The following is a 26,188-nucleotide window of genomic DNA, read 5'->3' as shown; positions in this document are numbered from 1 at the left end:
AACCATTTACATCTCATAAAACTTTCAATGGAACTCAACAAAAGTATAGTCCAATGGTGAAACAGGTCAACAACCAAGTGTGACCAGGGTGGCATCGCATAAAAACAGTACTCATCATCCACCAAACTAGGTTTAATCCGGGCACCTGAAACCCCATGGTAACAAAGAGAGTAAGATAGTAGGCCCCATACCATGTCAGACTACAACGAACAAATTGGCCATAAGAGCCAGGAGAACCAAAAACGGAATAGCCACAATAAGGACTCAAGCTTTCCCTTTCGGTCCTATTTTCTAAGAGTGTAATGCCATATCAAAAGGAGGAGTGGAGGGCTTGCCCTTTTTTACCTTTTATTGCGGTCCATCCATTCTCCACTAAACCGGCAGCCTTCTACCACGCAAAGTCAACATCCCCACCACCAGCCACCATAAACCCTGTCGCCGGGGAACGGACCGTAGCAGAGACAGGGGCAACAGCAGCCTAAAGTAGGGCAACAACATCTGGTGCCAAAGCCCCAGGAGGGGCAGCAAGCGAAACGTTAGAGACAATATCCGCTAGAGGGTGAACAAAGGATGGCACCAAAATAGGGTCAACGGTCAAGCCATCTAAAACAGTAGGCAAGGACGTCACCAAAATATCCTGAGAAGAGTCACCCTCTCCAACCAGGGGGGATTTATGAATCATGTAGTGATCATTTGAAACCCCCTTCCACCGTGAAGGAGACTTCTTCAGTCTTGATTTTTCAGCCGACAGCCTTCTACCACGCAAAGTCAACATGCCCACCACCAGCCACCATAAACCTTGCCGCCGGGGAACGGACCAATAATTATGTATTTATCTTATTTATGTTAATCTTTTTGAATTGATTTATATAAAGTTTGTTTGGCTTGTGTAATATTGAATTTTGGACATTTTCTTTAGACACGTACAATCAAAATATGAGATTAAAATTTGCTCTTTATTACTCACTAATGAATTTTTTTATTTGTATTTATCTATTTATCTACCTACCTAACTACCTAATATCACTCTATCCCCTCATATATCCCCACTCTCCTCTTTGTCTCCTCCCACTCATCTTCCTACTTCTCTCCATCCTACACCCCATAAGCACGCACTTCATAATTATCCCCCACTTTGATATGTGATTTTGATCCATCTATTATGAATATTTTCACCTCTCTAGGCCTCTTTTCTCTCTTTCTATTATTCATATCACTCACTCCTCCAACCTGTGTCCACTTATCTCTTCCTACATCTCTCTCTCTCTATCCCTCTATCATTTCATATATGAGATCAACAACTTAACTTTTCAAAATCAACTACTTGAACTTGGCTCTATCTCATCATTTTACTCTATTTAACTATAGATCTTTATATATTCCTATGCATTTATTCTTTTTAATCTCTTTACATTTCCATCACTACCTATACTTGTCAACTCACTCCTCTCACTCCACTTTAAAAATTTATATATGCATTCAATCGCAGCATTTTAAAGTAAGAAATGAATCAATGTCAAAATGTTGAAAACACTATTACACTCTATCTTAAAATGTTAAATGACATAAGTTATTATTTTTGTGAGAACTCACCTACAAATATATATAGTTACGCCCTAACTACTGTGATAATGAATTCATATATAGTTCTTAACCAAATCGTAGGTTCATAAGTCCACATAGAAATTCTATGTGGTGATAAATGATTTTAGATGAATGCCATAGATTCATATATCTATATTAATAGTTCCAACTTATGCAATTTTTGTATGATAGCATTAAAAAAGGAGAACAATCCACAAAAAAAGTAGTCATTCATGTAACATAACATAAAACTCTACAAATAACTTTTATACAGATATTTTGGAAGAAGAAAAAAATGTTATTTTTTAAAGAATTGTAAGAATGCATACTTTCAAGGCCTTCAAATATCAAAGAGTTGGCAGCCTTATTTTATTGTCTATGTTTTTCAAACATATCTAACAGTTCCAATTATAGTTTTGAAAATGCTATATTCTCTATGCTTTGTTGAATATGACTATACACCAACTATTTTCATTTATTCATATTGTTTCAGCAAAACCATCACCTTTGGTTAATACCTATGTGACCTAGTCCTATCCAATTTAAACATTTTTCTTTCTTTCTTCCATATTTTAAAGAAATATGAAAGAAAATTCAAAATTGAGATCTTTTTAAAATTTCTATTTTATTTTTTATTTTTAAAAAAAAAACAAATGGCTTAAAGGTAAACCAATATCATTTTTTATTGAAACCAAACTATTCTAATTTAAATTATTCATTGTAGTAAAAATCATTAAAAAAAATTCAATCCAATTTTTAAGGATAATGATTTCTTATATAAAATATATTTTAAAAAATTATGATCTTTCTAAAAATAAGCTCAATTCTAAAATATTTTAATTAATAATTTAATTAAAAAACTATTTTTATAAACAAAAATCTATTCAATAGTATCACATATCTTCTACAATAATTTAAAAATATAATAGCATGGTCATTATTGTGTCTTATCCCTAGGTTAATAATTTTCTAATGTTTGTATGACACTATTTCAATTTTTCATGTTATTTGAGTTTCATCTTACATTATCTTTGACAATATATCTTTTTGTATGAAATTTATTTTTGAAATCTATTTTGTAAATATTTTTTAGCATCAACATTTCTGATCAGACCCAGCAATCCATCATCAGAATGAAAAGATAGAAGAACTAAAATTATTGTGTTAAAAAAAATCATACATTTTGAATAAATTGTATAAATATGATAATGTTAAATATATCTCTTACCATCTATTTATTTTCTTTTGTAAATAATATAAAAATATGTGTTCTTTAACAATGTATAATTTACTTAGAATCATATTATTAATTATCATTCAACTTCAATAATTTACCTACAACTAACTTGATTGTCTTATTAAAAAAAATATATTTATCTTCTATATATTTTCTCTGAACATCTCAAGCCTCTCATGATTACCCTAAATAAGCTTTACCTTTGCTAAAGTAGTATAGTTATGAAAAGACAATAAATTATTATTAGAAATGATACCATTGTCGATCATTAGTAAAAGGGAAAGAACTGCTTTCAACATCTTAGAATGGTTGATGGAAACTCTAGTCAACCGACCTTCTTCTATTCTATTGTTTTAATTGGTAACTATTATATTTGTAAAATTGAGATACACATTAAGATCAATACTAATATTTTGTTTTGCCTTCATGTTTTTAAATGTATTCATCTTGTGTCCCGTTCGATTTTGAAGTTTCACAACTACACATTTTACTTAATAATCAGAGGCTTAATTGCATTAAATGTTGGTCGATCATCTGCCATTCAGAGTTTCAAGTGATTATGGTCCCTCGTCTAACTTCTTTTTGGTCAAATACAACCTTTCATTGAGAGAAACATACTCTCTTTGGCTTTGTTCTTTCATATTTTTCCTTCCTCGTGAAACATGTTGTTTTGCTAGCTAACAAATCTTTTGAATCAATTCTAAATCTCTTTACACTTATGAAATTAGTTGTCCTACACACAGTATTCTTAAATTTCGTAGCCAATTTGTTCCTTCCACTACAAACCTATTAACATAAGCTCTTCCATTTATAACATACATTCTTTATTATATATTAACGCTGGGTATATCGTTGTAAATAAGTGCAGTGTATTTGCCATCTTAATTACTAATTCAATCAACAGGAGTGTATCTTTGCAGGATTACATGCTCTATTTTGGGGCCTCCCCTGCGCCATATCGAATGTCTTGTACTTGTGAAACAGGTGGTGAATAAGCCTTAAAAAGGAAACTTTGAATTAAAACTGGTGGTGGAATAGTGTCAATTGTTGTATAAGAATTTTGCCAAACATAGCTTACATGACAAAAGAATTGTATCCAGTGGCTCTTTCTTGTATCTAGTGTGGCATCATAACAGTTTCCCGGCAACGCTTTCCAGTTCACCCACATATGATTCCAGCGGCTCTCCTTCTCCAACGTCCGACGTCGGAAACTCTGAAAATTCTGACGAAAGTCTCCTAGGCAGAAAGCCTATCGGCTAAAATATCGAAAACGGGCAGTCCTAACATAAGAGGCAATCAAAAAAGAGTGAATCGAGCACTGCTTCCTAAACAAGAGCGAATCGGGCACTGCCTCCTATTTCTACTGTTGAAAAAAATGCATTACCAGCAAAAGTATCTGGCAGACTTTAGACTTCTGTGTCATAATTTAAGTACATTATATAACCTAATCTAGATTAACCAATTTTCACGTGTCTGCTTTTTCATTTATTCTTTAATTAAAAGTGACACAAGTTCAAACGACTTGGTTTATGACTTTCCAGACCTGCCGGCTCGTGTGTGGTGTTGATAAATTACAAATACTATCATAATGTGACATCAATTTGACTCGTAAAAGATTTGCTTTATAAAACGTTCAAACAAGCTCATTGAGGGGCACAAGTTCAAACAAGTTTGCTTTATAAAAATGTAAATTACAAATAAGATATCCTTAGGTCCAGAAGTGAATCCTTCCACATCGATTTGACTCATAAAAGATTTGCTTTATAAAACGTTCAAACAAGCTCATTGAGGGGTACATGTTCAAACAAGTTTGCTTTAGAAAAAATTAAATTACAAATAAGATATCCTTGGGTTTATATGCAACCGGTTTTGAAGTCTCTCTCAATGCATTAACAGGGAAATGATTCCTTCCAACTTGCTTCTCTATTACTACAGGAGCATTATTTTCTTTCATGTCATTTCACACTTTATTTGATGATCTAACATGTCATTTCCCACTCTTATTTGATCATCTGAAATGCCACTAATTAATTTTTCTAATTTGAAAATTGTTAAATATGAGAAAACTTAAAAAGCCTTGAACAAGGAGCAATATATACCCAACATAAAGCATTTCTGTTTCTTCCTATAAACCAACTTCTATTGCCTAATTGAAGATAATTTTCGTCCCTTCCTCAGCATAGATTTACCAAGCAAATTTATTTGGCAATGACTACAGGCCTCTTTGACTATCCCTACAAAAGTCCATACTAGGAAATTATTAGACAACCTAACATCCCTAAAGGAATGCACTAGCAATGAACAAAATATGTAATAAAACATCATGACGCATGTAACCCATCTCCGTTCCAAAATTGAGAAAAGAACACCGTCACATAGAAGATACCTTTAAAACAAGCTTATATCATCAAACAATAATTTGGACACCAAAAAAACATGATACCCATTAGCCTAATTACAAAAACCATTGAACAGTTTATTGCCCCCGTATCATTCTGAGATGAGTCGATGCCACAGTAACATCAAATACTCAACTGAAACACATTTAGCATTATAAAAGTAATCAAAAGTAGTGAGAAAACAATAGAGCGGTATGTTTGCAATGAACCGTCCACAATATAACTTGAAATAATCACAAAATTGCCTACGTGGAACATTTTCTAATGAATACCCTCGAATACAAAAGTAGTGAGAAAACAATAGAGCGATGTGTTTGCAATGAGACGTCTACAATATAACTTGAAATAATCACAAAATTGCCTACGTGGAACATTTTCTAATGAATACACTTGAATATCATGCAAAATGTGTCTAAACGCTATTCATAGTATTTATGTCTGCTAACTTGACAATGCAGTTCCAAAGGCCTCAAGGTGACAATTCCAGATCTCCATAAACATGAAGTTCACATAATTGAATTCATATCTACTAAAATAAACCCCCTTGTCCGAATGGAAATTGTATGTACAGCCCAATAGTTTACACCATAGCTTGAAATCAATTTGCCTAGCAGCACCTTATATTAGTCTAAAACTTACCTGCAACTATTTGTTACAGTTCCATCTGTTGACTGCCTTATTTGATGGTGACAAACCTTGCAAACACTAGAATACTGTGAGAACAAGGATGAGAATGAAACAAAGTAATTTTTTACACCAAATACATGTTCATAAGCCATATCAAACCAAGCAACATTGGTAAGCCACTTCAGATTTGTCCTCCAACGCAGCTGAAACAAATGTTGAAGTAGGAGCCTACCTCACTATTCACAGGCCAGCTTTGTATCAAAACTACTGAGGCAGATAGCAAATGCTTGGAATGCTGATAATGGGTAGCGATAATCCATTGTGAACATGTCCCTTCCAACCTTACCAAATTGAAGAATAACCTTGTCATGGTCACTTTGAGACACAGGCTGAGTAGGCTCGGTAGCTGAAACAAGCTGAAAATTCTTAACAGAAGCAACTGTAACACGCCCTCGGAAATTCAAACACCAGCACTGGAGCTGTTCATGCCACCTCGGCGATTTATTTTTCAAGACCAATGGACCCTCTTTAGAGTTACCATTAATTATAGGTCCAGAGAAATAACTACTGTCAATTACACCAGACTTGGAACCAAAGTGAGGAAAGGATGCCAAGGAATCTAAACTTAATATTGGACATTCACTAGGAGTGGGAGCACTGCCTCCTATTTCCATGGCTGAAGTTGGGATCGAATCCATCGTACACTGCATACGCCTTGGGCCCCTTGTTCCCAAGACATTCAATTCATATGCAATATGGGCCACAACATAACTCCCAGCTGGAACCTTAGGGGAAACTTGCCTTGAGCCAACCCGTCGCCCTGCACGACTTGTAGATGCTACTGCACCACTATGAGGAGGTTGGCTATCATATATTGTGAACTTTGTTCCTAGAAAATTGGACCTGGAAGAAATGAAAACAAAAAATGACATATGGAAAAGGACTTTCTCAAATCTGTCCAAGCTTCTCAGTTTGTGCAGTTAATTTATAATATCAAAATGCCCATTGTGTTCCTCCAAATGGCAAATACTACCACTATAACAACACAAATGTGACAGTGACAATTCCTTTCAATCTAAAATAAGATTCATAAGAGCATGAATTAATTTATAATATCAAAATGCCCACTAAGTTCCTCGAAATGGCAAAATACTACCCACTATAACAACACAAATGTGACAGTGACAGTTCCTTTCATCTAAAATAAGATTCATAAGGCCAGAAATTATTTAGTCTCCTACAACGACTAGGATTAAGATATATCTTTAGTCCTATTTCTATTTGTCCTATTTCTATTTGTACATCCAAGATGTCTAGTTCACAAGACATACTAATGTGAAACAAGAGTAGAAAGATGCATGTTGAATACTACTTTAAAACAGAGAAAATCGTATTTAGTCACCTGAGTTTTCCTATGTATGCATTACTTCCCCTTGACATGTCTTCTGCGTCGAGGGAGATAACATAATCTGCACTGGCAGCACGTCTGAATTTACGAGCAGCAAGAAGAAATTTTCCATTCTCGGCAAGTGCTGCAAAATGCCAAAAAAACTATCTTGAAGATTGAAGAACAAAATCTAAATCAATTTTGATCTGTTAAACTCCATCGACATTGTAGATCAAGCAAATAAGATAAATCCATCAGCATCACAGATCAAGTAAAAAAAGCTTCACAATTCATTGATTTTCATGTATACCATCTAAGAAAGTTGTTGCTTCTTAAGTTCCCATTTCATGTTTAAGGCCACATGGCACATTATGAAAAATAAGAGCATGGTTCTATTAAAATTTCAAACAGCTGAAGCCAATGGAATAAATGGGCTTTAATATTACAGTTTGCTACAGAATCACAACTTAATATTCAACAGATTTCATCCTTTGAAAATACAGGAAAAAGGGTCAAGCGATATAAGTTCATATAGTATATCATCCAGGCAGAAACCTACGATCAAATCCCAGAAAAAGTCATATAGCTTTAACCACACAAATGCTGAATGCTTAAATGGATAAACTATAAGATCCAGTTCTGGTGTGACCCACCCCCAATGGAAAAGGCCAGGTGCAAATCCAATGTAAACAAATATAAAGATCCCATGTGAATTCATTCAAGAGAAAATAAGTAATAGAGAAAAAAAAAAAACCCAGAAAGTGATAAATTAATAAAAAACCCCTATGAATTCACCCCCAAGGGAAATAAGCAATAGATAAACAATACCAAGAAAACGATGCACTAAATGATGGATTTCCAACTAGAATAGAGTTTCCTGGAAAAGCTATCCACAGCCTGGAAGGAGACAAATAAAGAACCTAAGCAGTACAGTAACAATTGTATATAAACCTAGCAAGCTACAAATTACTGTTAGTTTCATCAACATTGCATTGAAGAATTAAAAGGTAAGCTTTGTCTGCCCCATGTCACAAATGCTAATGTGAATAATATTGTCCACTATATGCTAATGTTCAAAATTCAAATGCTCCTGAACTAAAACACAGAGAGAAACAACAGGCCGAGAAACAGTCACATCACATCATTAATTTATTAGAATTAAGAATGTAGGAAATATTAGATTTTGGCATCCTTGTATAGATTTAATTTTGAGAAGGTAGCAATTATCGGATCCACATTTGCCACAAGAAGATGATTTCTGTAGAAAATAGGTATTGGTCAACATTGCAAAACATTCAAAAGCTGCTATCGTTATCAAAAATTTGGGCTTGGCCAAAAAGAAACACCTAACCTTGCAGAAATATGCATAGAGCCTTGGAAAATAGAGTTGTGTCTCCTTGAATAAGAAAAAATTACTGGCCATTGCACCCAATTTAAATTAACAATTGTAAAATGCCCATTTTTTACTTCAATTCAGAATTATATAAACCCATCATCCCGTAACACTAATAAACAACCTTAATCCGCTTATGTTTGTTTTCTTAATTCATCATCAAATGCAAACCTATCTTCTCTTTAAATCAGAAGGAAACAGAAAAAAAAAAATTTGCACGTGCCTCCAAACCAACTTTAAGATATATAAAAACATTAGCTCAGATGGCTTCAATCGACACTAAGTGATTTCAACAAAACCTAGGCATAATCATTGTATTGATAGCTCTGACATAGAGGAAAATACAAAAATCAGAACAGCAAGTATAATGTTGCATGTCTAAAACAAAACAAGAAGAGAGAGAGAGAGAGAGAGAGAGAGAGAGAGAGAGAGAGAGAGAGATTAAAAAAGAAGAGAGAGAGAGAGAGAGAGAGAGAGAGATTAAAACTACCCACTAGAACAAATCAATGAGAAGCAGAGTATTGAAAGCTTACTTGGAGTCAAGCCCAAATATAAATGGTAAGTACATGTAGCCCTATTTCGCTTTATATAACACTGGATCAGAGAGTCTCTTGGTCCGGGCTGTAAATAAAAAACAAGAACATAATTTTCAATTCAGTATTCAAGACCTGCTATATTTGTTTTCTGAAATAAAAAGCAATACAACTAACCATTTGCAGAGAGGCTAACATTTGTTAATGACCATAACAGAATAATTCTTGAAACCAAGAAACTAACACATAACTGAGTAAAACATTTATCCCTACAAATTAATATTAGTAATTTAATTCTTGATTATACTGTCTATCAGGCTTTCAAGCCTATAAATAGCTCAGTGAAATGAAACTTATATTCATCTAAATCATTTCTCTGGTGATCAACTGTGTAGTTCTCTGTAAACCATCCAAGATATGTGCAAATACAATTAGTTTGCTGGGGCATTTCCTTAAGATTTCTATATCATGCAAGGAAAGCAGTAAATGTATTTTTTCCACACAAAAAAATCATGCCATCTCCTTGCTTTCCTTGTAAATCATGACACTCATGCTGTGACTTAGATTCTTCACCAGGTTTAGAGAATGTTCCCATATGCCTCCATCATGAAAGACCATTATGGATAAACAATTGATAAACTAAATTATCGTGTCACTTCATTGTCATTTATTATCTCCATACACTTCGACTACTAATAGAGCAAAGCCTGTCATGAGAATTCATTGCTTCCCATGTACCCTCAATGTGTACAAGTGACGTAACTTTTCTTTTATTCCAATGATAATTGCAACATCAAATTTTAAGGAAATTTGTTCAAGGCATACTCTAGGCACTGACCCATATGCAATGCAGAAACACACATCTGGTTTAAACAACAAATCAAAATGAAAATTAAATTAAATTCACAGAGAGAACAGCAAACTTGAGCCAATCTATAGATATTCAAAACTATGAGCTCCCTGTATTCTGTACCAGAACCTACAGTTAACCATCTAATGCTCTCTCGATCATCCTTTATGAAACCATGGATAGGGAATCCAAATTAGAGCAAACTTTTCTTTGTAACTAGACCATACAACCCCAAAAACTTAAGACTCAAAGCGTGAGATGAGCTGCACAAAGAAATCCCATTCCAAATCACACCTTCAAACAGAACCCATCTCAACCTACCAATGTAACCCTTAAATGGATCACAACACCCATCCTGACAACCAAATTTTGTATCAGAACAATCAAACTCATTTATTTACTTAAAAACACACTTAAACCCATCAAAAACACAATAATTTGCTGATCAAAAATCTGATAGAGAACTTGGAAGTCACATCCAAACATTTGATGATTTTGCGCACACATGCAAATCACCGGGTTTCATCACTCAGATTTTGAATGCAATCCATAATGGTCCACATCTTTGGCCAAACCCACAAATTCACAATCTCTCAATCGATATGTGATCCAAGAATGCCTTATTTGCTGACCTTGCACATAAAATAAAGCCCAATAATCAACCCCGTCCTACAATAAGATTTACAACACTTAACAATCATGTGAAACTTTCGGCAAATTTTCTCCTCACAAAAACTTGCCTTCCAAACCTTTAAAAAGTTGAACCATGCAAGATTTTGAAATCTTCAAATGCAGCACCCTCCGTACAAAAAACAATTTATGATTGCTCTTAGTACCATAAAATAGGTTTTCCATGATTCCTACCAAAGGTGAACCATGCAAGATTTTGAAATCTTCAAATGCAGCACCCTTCGTACAAAAAACAATTTATGATTGCTCTTAGTACCATTAAAATAGGGTTTTCCATGATTCCTACCAAAGGTGAACATCCAAATGATAGGAAAGACATTTGAATTTACAAATAGTAGCAATTGCTTCCTACCCCTAAAAACAAAAGTTTAGACCATTATAAACGCAATTACGAAAAAAAAATGATGATGATGGCCAAACCCCTGAGATGTTTTAGCATCAATATCTAAAAAATGTAAGCACGCCTACTTGAAACAAAACACAAGAACAAAATATCTAATTGCAAGTGAAAGTTTCATCCACTTAAAATTATTTTTGGTTGACACAAATGGATGGAACCCTAAGATCTGCACAATCCTAATTGAAAATAAAAAGATGCTACTTGAGACAAGCATATGAACAAAGCATCTTCTTGCAAATGGAAACCTAGTCCTCGGTCTTTACTCTTCATTTTCTCCCTAATTTTCTCATGTGACTTCCCCATGACTTGCAAGCAAAGAATAAATTCTAGCTCCTTCTTGCGCCTTGTAACTCTCTCCTAGAAGCTGATATTTTGAATCCTCAAGAGGCAGCTAGAGTATACATTTGATGCACCTCTCCAAATAGGGCACCACAAAGGGAAATGAAAATTCAAACTAATTAGCCCCTTTATGATGTGATGAGACCCTCAAGGTCAAAGCAAAGACTTGGAATCACCACCTAATCATCACAATCAAGACAAGGCATGCAATATTCTTTTCAATTCACAAACACAAGGTTAGATCACAAAAAAATATAAATTGCAACAAAATATATTTTGGTTGATGTTGATAATGATAGTTGGAACCATAGGATAACCCTCCATCAATCTTGACTAAAGTGAAAGCACAACCCTACTTGAAAAAAAAGATGCAAGAATGCAATACCTCCATCCAAACTGAAACTTGGTCCCTATCAAGTGCACCAAAATTACACGTAGTTTTACTCACCATAAAATGTTAAACTTTAGATCTATTGAAAACCCTAAGGAAACAACTATCTCCTTACTCAAACAAAATGACCTAAAAACCCTAGCGGTGAATTAATAAGTGACATACATAAGGAAGCAACTATATGACTGAAACTAAGATATTCCACACAATCCCACCAAGTGTCATCCAAGACCCCCATCTAATTAACATTTTCTGCATTCTCCCTATTGGAAGGCCTCTATGCAAACCAAAGATGGCTAATAAACATGCTATAGTATAAAGTGACTCCCCCACCTTCACACTCACCCCAAGAATTAGCATGTTCCTAAAACCTATTTGAATATAAAAGTTAGAAACAAAGAAGAAAAATCTAGAAGTTAAGACGACTAAATTATTTCAATGGGATATAAAATTGTACTGTGAAATTTACCTTCTGCATTTCCAATTTTGAGAACGATTGTCTATGCTCTACCAAATGTGTTGGCTGCTACTCAACATTTGTATATCTTTAGCCTCAATATTCAACTATTTGATCCAATCAATTTTTTTGCACATCTTTTGTAGCATAAGGTTGAGCAAGTGGACAAAAAAAGGCATTTAAAAGATGTGTGAATAACATGTCTGAACCAACAAACCAACCACTCTACAATTTTTTGCATTTTATGAATTCAACAACACCATTAGACCCCATGTCCTCAATGATCCCTATGAGAATGTCAATAATAAATTACTCTTTATATGCCCTTGGACTCTGCAACCACATATAACAAGGGTCAACTTTTGGCATTATTTCATCCATGAAAAAAAAATAGACACCTCTATCTTATAATAGGCTCAAGTGGATCTTCTATGAATTCCACCTCATTTGTCAATAAAGTGCAACACACTTATTCATAACTCAAGTGCTTGTACCTTTTTGGAGCCTTATTAATTTTGTTCACCATTTCCTACCAATATGGTGAGTGACATTGTCAAAATTTATTTGTTGATTGGCAACCTCTGGAATTCATTTTAAGATACCTTTTCCAGCGGTCTCTTTCATCCTCTTATAGGAAACAAGCTCTTCTTGATGTGTAGTCAAAAGTTGTGGCTCTCTACAACTTCAAAAACAGATGGCAAAAGAGGGCGTTGTATTGCTCAATATCCTTTTCTTGCCAAAGGAACACCTATTCTATGTGTTATTGCTGCTTCTACTTTCTTCTGTTATAATGTATTCCATGACTTTAGATGTCGACAAGTGTACACCCTTGTTGCTTGGTCATAATTCGATGAACATGTAAGTCATACAACACAAATAGACTTTCACCTAGCAATATGAGACGTCAACCAACAAAGCTAGAACTGACTGCCATTGTACTTCTTCTGGCAACAACTTTGGAAAACAACACACTCCAAACAAGTGAAAACAAGAAGCACATATAAATTATAGTTTATAACTCTTTTAATATTTTAAACATAGAAAGATGAAAATAATACAATTAAACAAAATGAGAAAGTTCATGTGTAAGGGAAGAGGAAGAAGAGAGAGAAAAACCAGAAAAAAATACACCTCCCATTGGAAAAAAAACCTATAAAATTTCCTTGACAGTGAATGGGTAATTGCAAGTGCATAAGAATAGCAACCCACCTGCTTTGGAATCTTACAATAATCAATCTTCAGCTCTATTGTGTAATGTGAAGTAAAAAATGAAAATTCAGAAAGTGTACCTGATTTATGTCTTTTGCATTCTAAATAAGATAATCTGGACATTCTGTAGTGTTTCAAAGTGTTTAGATGTCACTTTCAAGGTTAGAGCTAATGTTCTCCAATTGAAGGGACAGCCTAGGAGCTAAGTTACCTGGCTTGCCCCCCTAGCCCTCCGGACCAGGTGAAGTTTGAACTGGTCCATGGTTCTGGTCTGGTTTGCCTGTGGGTTCGACCAGGTATCAAATCCAGACAGACTGGTTTGTCCAGACCGAAACTAGGTCGAACCAGGGCAGACCAAGTGCTGATCAGGTACAGTTCCAATGAGAAACATTCTACAATTTAGCGTGGAATATAATTATTACCGAATCTGAATAAGAACTATAGCATTACAAAGAAAAATTTGCTGAAGTTGAAATATTTATTACTTCAAACTAAACTAGCCCTCAAGATTTCTTCCAATGAAATTTTTATATCCAGTTGCTGAATAATGACCCTTGTCCAATGAAGCTCTCTATAGTGATAAATCATATTTAAAACATTAAACAATTTCTTCAATAGGTGAAGGGAGTTGCAAGCTACTTTTATAACGTCATTCAAGTAGGATGTTAATTACAAACAAACAAGCTCTCTGTAAAGTGAAAAAGTAAATAGCATTTAAGGACTTGGGAAGTGAGATCATTATTGATGTAGCTGATCCCATTGACATTGACACTGTTTGTGAATCAAGTTATCAACTAATGGCATTGATGAAGAAGAATATGATGACAATTTAGATAACCTATTAGATGATCGAAACTTAATATAAAGTTCCAATTGTCGAAAATCAAAACAATGATACTTGAACTCATCATTTCAATATTTTGATGTTGATACGATGCTATGACTACAATTTTATAATAATTTGTTGTTTTTATGATACTATGTGGCATTCTAATCTTTATTTGCTCTTCAGGGCAGCATATATAAGTGCATATATTATATATATAATTTTTACATGTTTTTGTACTAACAAACCGAACAAACCCCATTTCAAAATTTTGTAGTGCCGGCAAACCAGTTCTTTGAACCTGAACCCACATCAACAACTTAGCCTAGAAGGTCAAACCGGAGAAAGAAATTAAAAGTATTTTTGAAATCCCCATTTCAAGCCAGTTTCTGAGTGCATGCTGAAAGACAGACCTAGATTTGCCTGGCCTAATCTGTTTTGCAGAACCCTGGACAGCCCTACAATTGATCCAGATCTAGATCTGGGCAAGGTTCAACCTGGACCCAAACCTGGGATTTCCAAGAACATACTGGCAACAAGGAAAAGTTTACCTAATCAAACACAGAGCTACAATCAAGCTATTCATTATCATAAATATTGTCATTACATGAATACTTAAGGTTCAACAACATAAAGCACAACGCTGAAAGCGAAGTACCTGTCCATATCCACTATTACATTATTCTTCTGAAGGCATCAATTAATAGTTCACTGTAAATAAAACATGCGAAGGAGAACTTCATTAACATAAAGGTGCATCTAAGAACATCTGAAGTTGTGCAAGTGCAAGTAAGAACAATGCCCACAGTCCACACAATCTTTAATCCCAGCTATGGCAATGATTCCCTTAAAAGGTCACTTCCCAACAAAATATCATTTGCAAACACCAAACTATAGTCAGAAAAGGCAAATATAATATAGGTTATCAGTGTCATAATAATGTTTAAAAATCCAACCACATGAGGAAATCCTGCTCCCACCAAAAATCAATGTGTTATAAGTTATGATTTATGATTTACAACATTGTTCTTCACAACCCAGATTTCTGCTATATCTTGTAGTACATGTCACGGGACTTCAGCTAAGCATTACCCTCTATATCAGAGTGACATATGAAGATTTGATTGTAATCTTTAAAACCTCACTCGGCACCCACTACCAATTCTGAGGGTAAATTTTCAACAGTCTTTCCACCATTTTCATTACAGTGGAGATTTTACACCCTTCAATTCAAAGAGCTTTGGAAAAACATTGATTCTGTCCTGTATTAACAACTAAGGACTTTAGCTGTGTGACTGTTGATCTCAATGGTTACTGCTGTATACTTTCTCTCTGCCTCTCTGGTCTTAGTTGTTGCATCAATCTATTTCTATAAACTAAGAGTACGAACCATCAATAAAACTGATTTGCACATCAAACTTAATTTAATATATATATTATACCACCTGAAATATAATTTGATTCCATACCTATTAAGGTCTGATGTACTGAAATTCTACTCAAATTAACATGCTGATTCTAAGATTGTGGTATTGATTCAACGATGTGGTATTGATTGCAATGTTCACTTCATAAATAAGACTGGACAAGACTTTTGGCCAAGGATAAGTTATCAGATTGAAATCTGTGTTCTTTCTAGATCTCAGAAACCCCTTTCCTGATAGAAGCAAACATCATCTTCTTCACCTTCAACTCTTGATTAGTCTTTTCTTTTCTTTTGTCAAATATTAATTTGAAGCACACTATAGATAAGAGAATTCTTACGACTCTTTTAATTTTAGAGCTTCACACAATTCAAGCCTCTCTTATTATATTGTTACTATCAACTATTTGGCAAAAGAGTTCTGCTGATTTTTTATCAGAATATATTATATTACTTCCACCTACAGCACCTCCCATATTTTGGCACTAAGAAATACTCAGATAGAATTCTAAAACTTAAATTATGAGAAATACATAACCACCAGAACTATTGCTGTATAAGGGATCCTTTTTATTTTGCACTCAACTGTGCAGTTTAAGACTATGAGATCATGGATTTGCTGATTTGCTTCCATTAATAAAGATCCTATAGTCACTCTGTTCTAATCACATATTCCAACACAAAAGTATGGTTTAAGATGATCGCAAGCCTTAGCGACTGCATTTTAGATACTTTATTTCATAATGGCTTTTACACACATTTTGTGTTTCCAATTCATTTCTTCTACTTTTTCCCAAAGTGATCAAATAAATGGACCTGTCCTTCTCTGTAGCACCTTAGATTTTGGTATTCATTTTCAAGTATGAATCATATGAACCAATCTTTGGTATTCTCTAGTCTTTCCCAATTTTGCATCCCTATCTAAATCTTAATCTGATGAGTCTAATCTATCTCCGAAAAAATTTGCCTTAGCATCCATGTACCATTCTAGTCTATATAGAATTAAAATGCTCTTTCATTGTACATTTCTACTATAATTAAGTAATCAATTGACAACACCTAAAATTCTAAAAACCTAAAGCTCAAGAGCTCCCATTTTCTAAAATTGTAAGAATTTTGATTGTGGGCTAAATAATATTCCCTTATTTTTAACAGAAAATTCACTTCCAGCTCTCCTTGAGAAGCATATATTTCAGATTATCATTCTTCTTCTTTTCCTTTTAATTTACCACTGGTGACACTCAGTCCAAACGCTTGTACCTGCTCTCTTTATAATTAAGTACACCCAAATCTGAACATCCACCAACAGGTAAAATTTACAAGTTGTCAGAACCAATCGCCAGTACCAGTGTAAGCTATCACAGGAGCCCTGCCTACCTAGAATTAATGCTAGCCTTGCCCACCCAAGGAGTTCTCCCACCATGTATGACAGGAAGGGATTGCAGCACCAGGTAAAACCTTTCCCATCTGTAAACACTAACAGTAAAAGACCCATTGTATCACCTAATATTTGCTCCATCTATCCGGTCCACATATGCACTTTCATCCCATTTGTTGCATCTCAAACTTATTTTTTGTATACCTTCTCTTATTTCATCAATGATATGGCGACCTGTCTCTGCAAAGTATATCAAAAATATCACTAGTTGCACTTTGGCATATACTTTTCAAGTATGCTCCTGGTTATCATTGTCATGCATACTACAGACCAACCTCATTGCTAAAAAAATGTACCTGATTTGGATATTGGAATATGAAGACACTTTTTCCTCTTGATTGTGTCATCTTCACTAATATATTCTAAGAAAGTATAGGAAACTCAGATTGATCTGATAAACCTTTCTCAGATGAAATTGCATTGAACAACAAGGAATTAAATTGCTATGAGCAAAGGAAGTGGTTCATGTAGATCAGATTTGCTCAGTACTGTATTAATCAATCCTATTCTTGCCAATCAGTGTTATCCACCATGTAGTCTAGCTATTTAGCTTAGCATGCATTCTGCTTCTTAACTCACTTCAATTTGCTTTTTGTGAACCATAAGTAGTAGTGAATCAAAGCTTATATATATATATATATATATATATATATATATATATATATATATATATATATATATATATATATATATATATATATATATATATATATATGCCTGGTTAGAAAATTCAAAAATCAAATGCCATCATGAGCAATCAGACCCTTCTCTCCCCTGTCAAAGTTTCAAAAGAAAGTCTGGGACCTATCTGCATTATTTTTCTGTATTGAAACTACCTGATATAGCTTCAAAATGTTATTTATGGCCTCTGCTTCTTTTGTAACTTGTAAGAAATGTGGATAATGGCAATATGTTATAAACAAACTTTAAATTGGTGAACCATCTCCTATACATTGTTGCGACCTGTGCCACATGGTTCGCTGCATTTCTTGTATTGTATGAAATCTGAAATTCAGGAAATTCCGATAAAATCTTAAAATCCATCATAGTTCACCCAGAAATTTGCAGGAAACAAGGTTAGGGCTATTTTAGGTGAAATACATTCAGTTGTCTGAAACACATTCTCAAGAAAAATGATATCAGCTAACAATGCTAATCATGCAAGAATCTACAACAGAAATGAAGAAACCCTATCAATGCCAGAAACACCCATTTTGGAAGCCACCAAAATCATGTTGAAGGAAAGGGGTATTTATTTTGCCACACTGCTCGGGAGAGATTGTGTTTACTGGGCATCCAGATTGTTCCCCGCAATGCGCATCCTTTTGTAGCATGGACAGGAGAGGAACAAAAATGAACCTCCTCAAACATGGCAAGCAGTCAAAAATGCCGATAACTTGATAATGTAGAGTGCAAAGAAGTTTTAAAACACACAAATGTATATGCAAATTATATTAAATTATAAATATATCATAAGCTAGAGATGGAAATAAATTTTGCTTCCCTTGCGAGCATATAATATATTTATTATCATTTCAAGTACAATAAATAACACTTTTCTAATTTATATATTAAAAATGCTGGTAACTCAATAATGTAGCCTGCACAGAAGTTTTTAAGACACACAAATGTATATTAATTTATTAAATAATAAATATATCATAAGCTAGCTATGGAAATAAATTTTGCTTCCCTCACAAGCTTATAATGTATGTATTATCATTTCATATACAATAAATAACACTTTTCTAATTCATATATTAATTAAATAATAAATAATCAATTAAAAATTTTAATATATTTACATTATAATGATTTTTAAATTTATTACAATGAATTCAAGAATTAACGTAATATTGATGTATTTTCTACACTTTTTATCTTATCAATTGCAAAATATTTACCAAAGGCAAGGGCCTACAACACAACAGTAAGTTGTGAACCTCTCATATGGAAGGTCTTGGGTTCGAGTATACTCAAATTCAACAAATAATATTAATTAATCTCAACAAATAATAACAATAAATCTCAGCTTCAGCCCATTACCTATAATAACAAATTTGAAAAATATTTATATTAAGTTTTCAAGTTTAATGTAGTATTATTTTATTTTAATAAAAAGTAAAAGTAGTTATTTTATTTCAATTCCATCTAACATTGTTATTTTTGATAATTTAATCAATTAATAGTGGTATAACTAAAAATTAAATTTATAAAAGGCAAATTTAATGTCAACTTTTTTTCCAAACTTTTTACCTGGCCAAGCTTCATCTGAATTCTATTGTTGCCAAACTCAAACTCAAACCTTGCGATTTAAGTTGCTACCAAGCCATGTTATTTGCCCCCTTTGCTTCTGTAAAACCCTGCTTATGAACAAATAAAAGTGGAATAGGATCTCCTTACTTAAGTTCCCATTAGAGATGGGCAACCTTAGGATTTAATTAATTAACACAAAAGCTGGGACGCCTATGCAAATTCCAATCCATTGACAAATGGTAAACATGCTGCATTCATTAATGAAAATTCATTGTTTCCAAGATCAATTGCCAATTTCTCCTGTCAAGTGCTTTTGACATGTCCAAGTGGATAAGTATGTTGTTCCGTTAATCTCACAAGTGAAACATACTTCAAAATATATTTTGAAAAGCAATAAATCCTCTATCTAAAACTATAGATTTTAGCATTGAAAAATAATCTGGCACATTGCATACTTGCTTTGGGTTATATATAAAACATTTTATATTCCTATAATTTTCTTGTATTTTTTATAGGTTTCCTTTCACTGACTCCCACTATCACTTGAAACTTGGATGGAAAATCGTATGGCCTCCCTAGTCATCCCAAAACTTGTCCTCCTGTCTAGATCCCTGATGCAGCCTTGTTGTCCACAGAAATCAAAACCCTAGACAACCTGAAGAATGTAGCAACCCAAGAAAACCCCTAAGCCTGCAACTACAAATATTTAAAAATATAGTCCATAAAAACAGAAAAAAAAATATAAAACAATACATAAGACAAAATGCAGCAAATAATCAAAGCAGGGAAAATTGTTTTGATTTCATCAAAGAAAAACCATGCATACTGTGGCAGGGTTCAACAGCAGATCTATATTTGGACAAAAGTAATACAGAAGACAACTTTAACCTTGATGCCTGAAAAGAAAAGATACGTAGTAACCTTAATACAAGACTAGACAAAACTAACTTCACTATGCTAAATACAAGCAAATATTCGTTTTAATCACAATTGTAACCTTAACAAAAGTTTACAACTGCCAGATGAACATCAACACTAAAGGTAATGTAGGACAAAGTCAGTGGAACTCCCATATCAAAAAGAGCTATGGTGGTCGATAATAAAAAAATATCATAACTGGAACAGTATCCACAATAAGAAAAGGGTTACCGAATAGGCCATATTTATTCCTCAACCAGAAATGCACTTATCTGGTCCTCCTTGGATCATTGAACAACTGCCATCTACTGGTTAGAACCTGCCTCAAATTTATTATTGCAGATTATTTATTCTGTAAAAATTATTTGCTTGTAGAAATAATAAGACATTTACAATAAATTGTAAAATCTGGATTTATCCAAATTTTGAGATACGCCCCAATTTAGGGATCAGAACTCAAAAAAAACTACATTATTTTCAATTGGGTTGAAACTATCTAATTGTTGGTTGGGTTTATAGGCATTACGTTAAACATCATTCAAACTTTATGATATGGGTTTTGATTGGTTCGAATAGTATAATTTAATTATAAGCTAAAGAAACTCAATTGCTAAAGTACACTTTACCTACAGCACGAGCTAACATATAAGAAAATATGAAACTCTTGGTAACATGAGGAAGAAGCTAAAAGAATTTCCTAAATGTACAATCTACAGCACAAAGCATCTTGAACACTAAATTAATTTTAAGAAACCTTTTAATGATATGAGAAACCATAGACTGGCCACTTCCTGCAATACCTTTGAGATTGAGATCTGTCACGCCCCTTTGCCATGAAACATTATATATAAAGTGTTGAAAAGTTACAAGGGGTCGACTGAGTTTATCCAGGCTAGCCGAGCTATGGATGTTTAAAACAAATTAAATCTAATTTTGACTTTAGGGCTAACTCCCTTCAAATGAAGACTAGGGGCACATATTTAAGAAGTGATGTGCAATTAACTAAGTGAAGCATATAAAACAAATGATCGAATGCAACTACAGAAGACTAGGGCAATGATTTCATTAAGCAGTTATTCTGTTACTACAAAATCAGGCAGCAAATTGTTATTGATATCCATAGCAGTGACCTTGATAAAAAAATTAAAATTAAAATAATTGCAGGAATAAAAGGGAAAAACTGCAGTTATTAGTTTACAAACAGCACTACTTTAGACAGTGACTCAAGCATAAGGAAATACAATTAAATAAATCATTTGCACTTGCAAAGAGACATCAAAAAGGGACATTATCCCTTATGAAAGGGCAGCCACTTCCAAAGGATGCATATTTTCAAGGAAATGTTAAGATATATATATATATATAGAGAGAGAGAGAGAGCATTAAAAATGTCAGCAATTTCCTAACAGCAACCAGGATCAGATCAGAATCTGTAATTAACCAACAGGGAGAGACGTTCTTGTTTAACTTGGTATAATTGGATATATATGTGTGTATGTGTATGTTTACACCTGATATATGCTGTAATATAATGCACAATTTTTTACATATAATTTAGGATACTATATATTTGGCGCATAACATATATACGTTGGAAACAATCAATAATATGAATTTCCAAATTGCGACAATCATTGTGGCAAGGTAAGTAAGGGAATACAAGGAGGGAGAATGGCTATAACATCATTAGGTACACCACCTCATTTAAGATGGCAGAAGGCCACATGAGGTCAAGAGGGATGGTATATCTGCCCTTAGGCCTAGGGTAGAGGATCACTTTGGGCACCTAATATATTTCCTCCTACAAACTCTCCATTGAGCAATTGTGGAAATGGATGCAAGACAGTCTCAATCATAGAAGGATGAATAAGAGTGGCATGATTAGGGAGAATGGATATAGGACACCTCATTAGGTATATCATCTCATATGAGATGGCCAAAGGCCAAATGAGGCTAAGACGGATGATATATCTTCTTTTGGGCATAGAGGATCAGTTCAGGTGCCCTATCATGTTTATTGATCCAAGCTCCCTTATGATTGAATCCATATTAATAAATTGGTTTTGTTATATGAGTATGATAATTATGAATATATGCTCATTAACCCTAGTAATGATTAATCTGATGAACTGTATCTTCAATATTTGTCTAACATGATTGCATGATCTCAACAAAAAATTATCTTGCTTTACATTCTTTCGAGTAAAGTTAAATATATAAACATATTATGTTCCCGGTTTTATTAAATTATGCTTCTACAAGAAATTATACAGCTATTCAAAAATGCAGTCCACACAACTATTCAAGTTCTATTTTCCTCTAAAATTGTTCATCAAACTCAAAAAGATTGTGTACTTTATCATTGTAATATATTTGAAATATTTTTTTGAAAGTTGTCTGCAAAATTCACCCAGTTGAATGACTGTAACAGACCATTTAATATACTGCAAAATTATTCAGTATCTCCTGATATCATACTTTACATCTTGGCAGTACAACAATACATAATTATAATTTTTCTTAGAATAGGTGAACTACCAGTCATAGGTAAGTCCATCATTTTCCTGTAGATGTAAAAATCCATACTCAAGGTCATAATCATATTGTAAGCATCCATGCTCAAGCTTTTGATTACAAAAAATGGAGCATTCCAAAATGCATCATCAAGAGTAGAATACTCCAAATACCTCAGAGCCTAATAGAACCTGTAGCTAAGTTTTGTATGTATACTGAGTTTTAGTTTCAAGTACACATTGCACAAATCATTTCAAGGCATTCTAATGGTCAGTACAAGATGTATGTTTCTGATGATAGAATGGTTGGATACAATCATAAATTGGAAATTTGGAAGGATAACAGAGCAGAAAATTTCAATTTCTTATGCCATTATTAGATTAACAAAAACCCTTTGAATTCGTTTCTGAGTTTTTTGTGCAAATTTTATAATATAGTGGTGTTGCATCGAATCAAATCTTGGACCTTAACAAATTGACCAACCTACCAAATGGCATTGAATAGTTCAAATCCGATTGTCATGACATCATATCATCTTGTATAACAAAACTTCGTCTATTTTAAGCAATAAATGCATTAAAGCATAATACATTTAGGTTATATGGGAAAGACATCTTAACTTTGACAGTTGTACAAGTTGTGTTTGATTTCATAATAACAACTTCTCTGGTTGTAAATATTTCTGGATATTTTGAATCAAATCACTATTAAATTAAGTTATCATCACTAAAATTGCCTGTCATTTGATTTCTCGTGTTGGCTGGTATTGACTTCCTTTAGTCATTTATAAAATCAAATTTCTATTTAATTTTATTTTCATAATGTCTGCCTATTGATCAGTGTGAAGCATGATCAGTGTAACTAGCACACACAGTGAGCAAATCTAGTCATATTATTGGATACACAATTAGCCCCCATGTTTTCCCACAGCTGATAAGCTCTTCAAAAATATTAATGACTTCAAATGCCACTTGCTAATGCAAATAGAGATAGAGTATACATGATACCGCATTATCTTAAATGGAGTCGTTCAACAGACAATCTGCGATCTTTAACTCTTTCCCATAAAAGATAAATTGTGTCCTTGAATTCGTGCAGAATTTACGGGAATGGGACATTGTAATACTCCCTCCAACACATACCATAGGACCTAGGACGCTGAAAATATATATGTGCAAACTACGTAGTAGTATTTACAGCTATGTTCGGGGAAGTTTTGACCCGTGTTGTTATTTTACCTCTATGTACAAATTCCCATCAAATGCCCAACTAAACTGCTAACAGACGTACGGGTGCGACCTCGTAGATACTAGAATACGGGTCAAAGGACCCCCCACGGTGTTATTTACTCCTAAACGCAAATCTTGGGGAACGAACCAAAACACACTTGGTCAGCAAGAGTCCTGAACAATACCTTGGGATTTGATACCGCGCCTGTTCTCCTTGAAGAAGCGGGGTTTGTGATGAATGAGAGGCATACACTCCTCGCCAAGTTGCAGCAATCAATATTTGATCTTGCTGCCGTTGAATTGTTCTTTGTAAACTGAACGAGAGTAAGGAGCAAAACTAAACACCCAGCACGTCAATTCTAATTTGGGACATGCAAATCCCCAAATAATACGCACACAACACGCAGACGGTTACAATTTGAGCCGCAAATGTCAGCCATGGCTTCGTGGTCCCCTAAACCACAACAGCCGTCGGGCGGCCATAAATAATTTCAGTTTTAGCTTGGAATTGAGGACTTAAAAGTTAAGAAAACAGCATTGCCCTGACGAATATGAAAAAAAGGAAATAATTTGACCTGCTTTAGAGAAAGAGGAAAAGTGAGCTTCCCGCAGAGTTGAGGCGTCTTAACAATGTCCTTGGCAATGAGGCGCCAGCTTCGACAAACCCCAGCGCAGGCGACGACATGCTTTCTGGCAGGCCAAGTGCCCTCGCTCTCCTCGATCCTCATTAACACATCTCTCAGAAGCTCGGCCGGCATGTTTGCCCACGGGCTCTGTTGCAAAACAGCAGTATTCTTATAATTACTGTCATACACGGCGCTCTGCGATCGGCATCTGAGACTCTGGGACAACTTCCTGTCCAAACCCCTACGCGAAATGCTTCCAATGCCATCTCTCACGTCCTGCAGAATACTCCTGAACGACATCTTTCTTCCAACCAATCAGCTCCTAAAATCATCCATTCAAACCCTCGTTTCTTCCTGTACAGAACCCAACCAATCTATAAATCCTGTACAACCCAAAGTCAGCCCTCCATTGACAAACTGCTCATGGCGAGCGCAAGCAAATGCACGCTGTCTTCTGAGTTGCGTACGAGTGTGACCAAACAAACCCTCGTACCCCACTCAAAACATCGCGCATAAATCTTTCCCCACTGTAAACGGCTGTTTCCTGCCACGCTTTTCACTAGAACAGCCTTTTACCAAGCCTCCCAAGTCAATGCCTCATATACATCTGCATGATTCTTTATTGGAATGGGCCTCTATTTCCCATCGGCTATGTCCCCACTTCTGCCCTGATGGTGATGTCATTAACCAGTGAAAATCCCTATATTTGTTAGGCTATTTATATTTCAAAGAATGGATGAATGTATGTTCTTAATGAGATACAACTGTGTGGGATCTATGAATAGTACAATAGTGTGTAAAGTCAAATTTGGTTATATGGATATTAAAGAGGTTCAACATAGAGGGGAGTTATAGTATTTGGTAAATAAAATTCTTTATGAAGGTCTTTATTAGACAGGGCTACAAATAGTAGATAAGCATCTAAAGTCTATATTTGACTGAATGGATATCTGTAATAGAAAAGGTTTCAACATATAGGTGCATGCTCTAGTATTTGGGTAAATAAAATTCTTCATGGAAACCCTCATTAGATTGGTGTGCTCGCAAGCTTCGTGTCCTTGCTAGGTTGCTATGCACATCCAAAATAATAATAACACGACACCTACTAAAACTCTTAATCTACCAATCTTTTTTTCTGCTTGGAACAAAATTTTACCAATTTGCATGTAATTTGAAATGAAAAGTTTGGAATTAGGCTCTAGTATTGGGTAAATAAAATTCTTCATGGAAACCCTCATTAGATTGGTGTGCTCGTAGGCTTCTTGTCCTTGCTAGCTTGCTATGCACATCCAAAAACATAAAAACACAGCACCTACTAAAACTCATAATCTACCAATCTTTTTGTCTACTTGGAACAAAATTTTACTAAATTGCATGTAATTTGAAATGAAAAGTTTAGAATTAGACTAAATAGTCTTATGGATGTCAACGTCATTAAAAACTCTCAATTTGTTCTTTTAAG

The 26,188-nt window shown here is 34.3% G+C and overlaps 1 protein-coding gene across 1 annotated transcript; it reads right to left on the bottom strand.

Moving 5' to 3' along the window:
* Positions 1-5,629: 5,629 nt before the first annotated feature.
* On the bottom strand, positions 5,630-25,317 carry TLP3 (tubby like protein 3). The gene is made up of 4 exons (XM_089800859.1): positions 24,676-25,317; positions 9,161-9,248; positions 7,250-7,379; positions 5,630-6,750 (listed from the first exon to the last, which is right to left on the bottom strand). Exons 1-4 carry the CDS (start codon positions 25,024-25,026, stop codon positions 6,084-6,086), a joined length of 1,236 nt encoding a protein of 411 aa, XP_089656985.1. The 5' UTR covers positions 25,027-25,317; the 3' UTR covers positions 5,630-6,083.
* Positions 25,318-26,188: the final 871 nt, after the last annotated feature.

This window comes from Cupressus sempervirens, chromosome 9 (assembly GCF_028749045.1).
Source record: "Cupressus sempervirens isolate cs-2001-9-10 chromosome 9, ASM2874904v1, whole genome shotgun sequence".
NCBI lineage: Eukaryota > Viridiplantae > Streptophyta > Pinopsida > Cupressales > Cupressaceae > Cupressus > Cupressus sempervirens.
The sequence above is the reverse complement of the archived record's forward strand: the minus strand, read 5'-3'. Positions and strand labels throughout refer to the sequence as shown.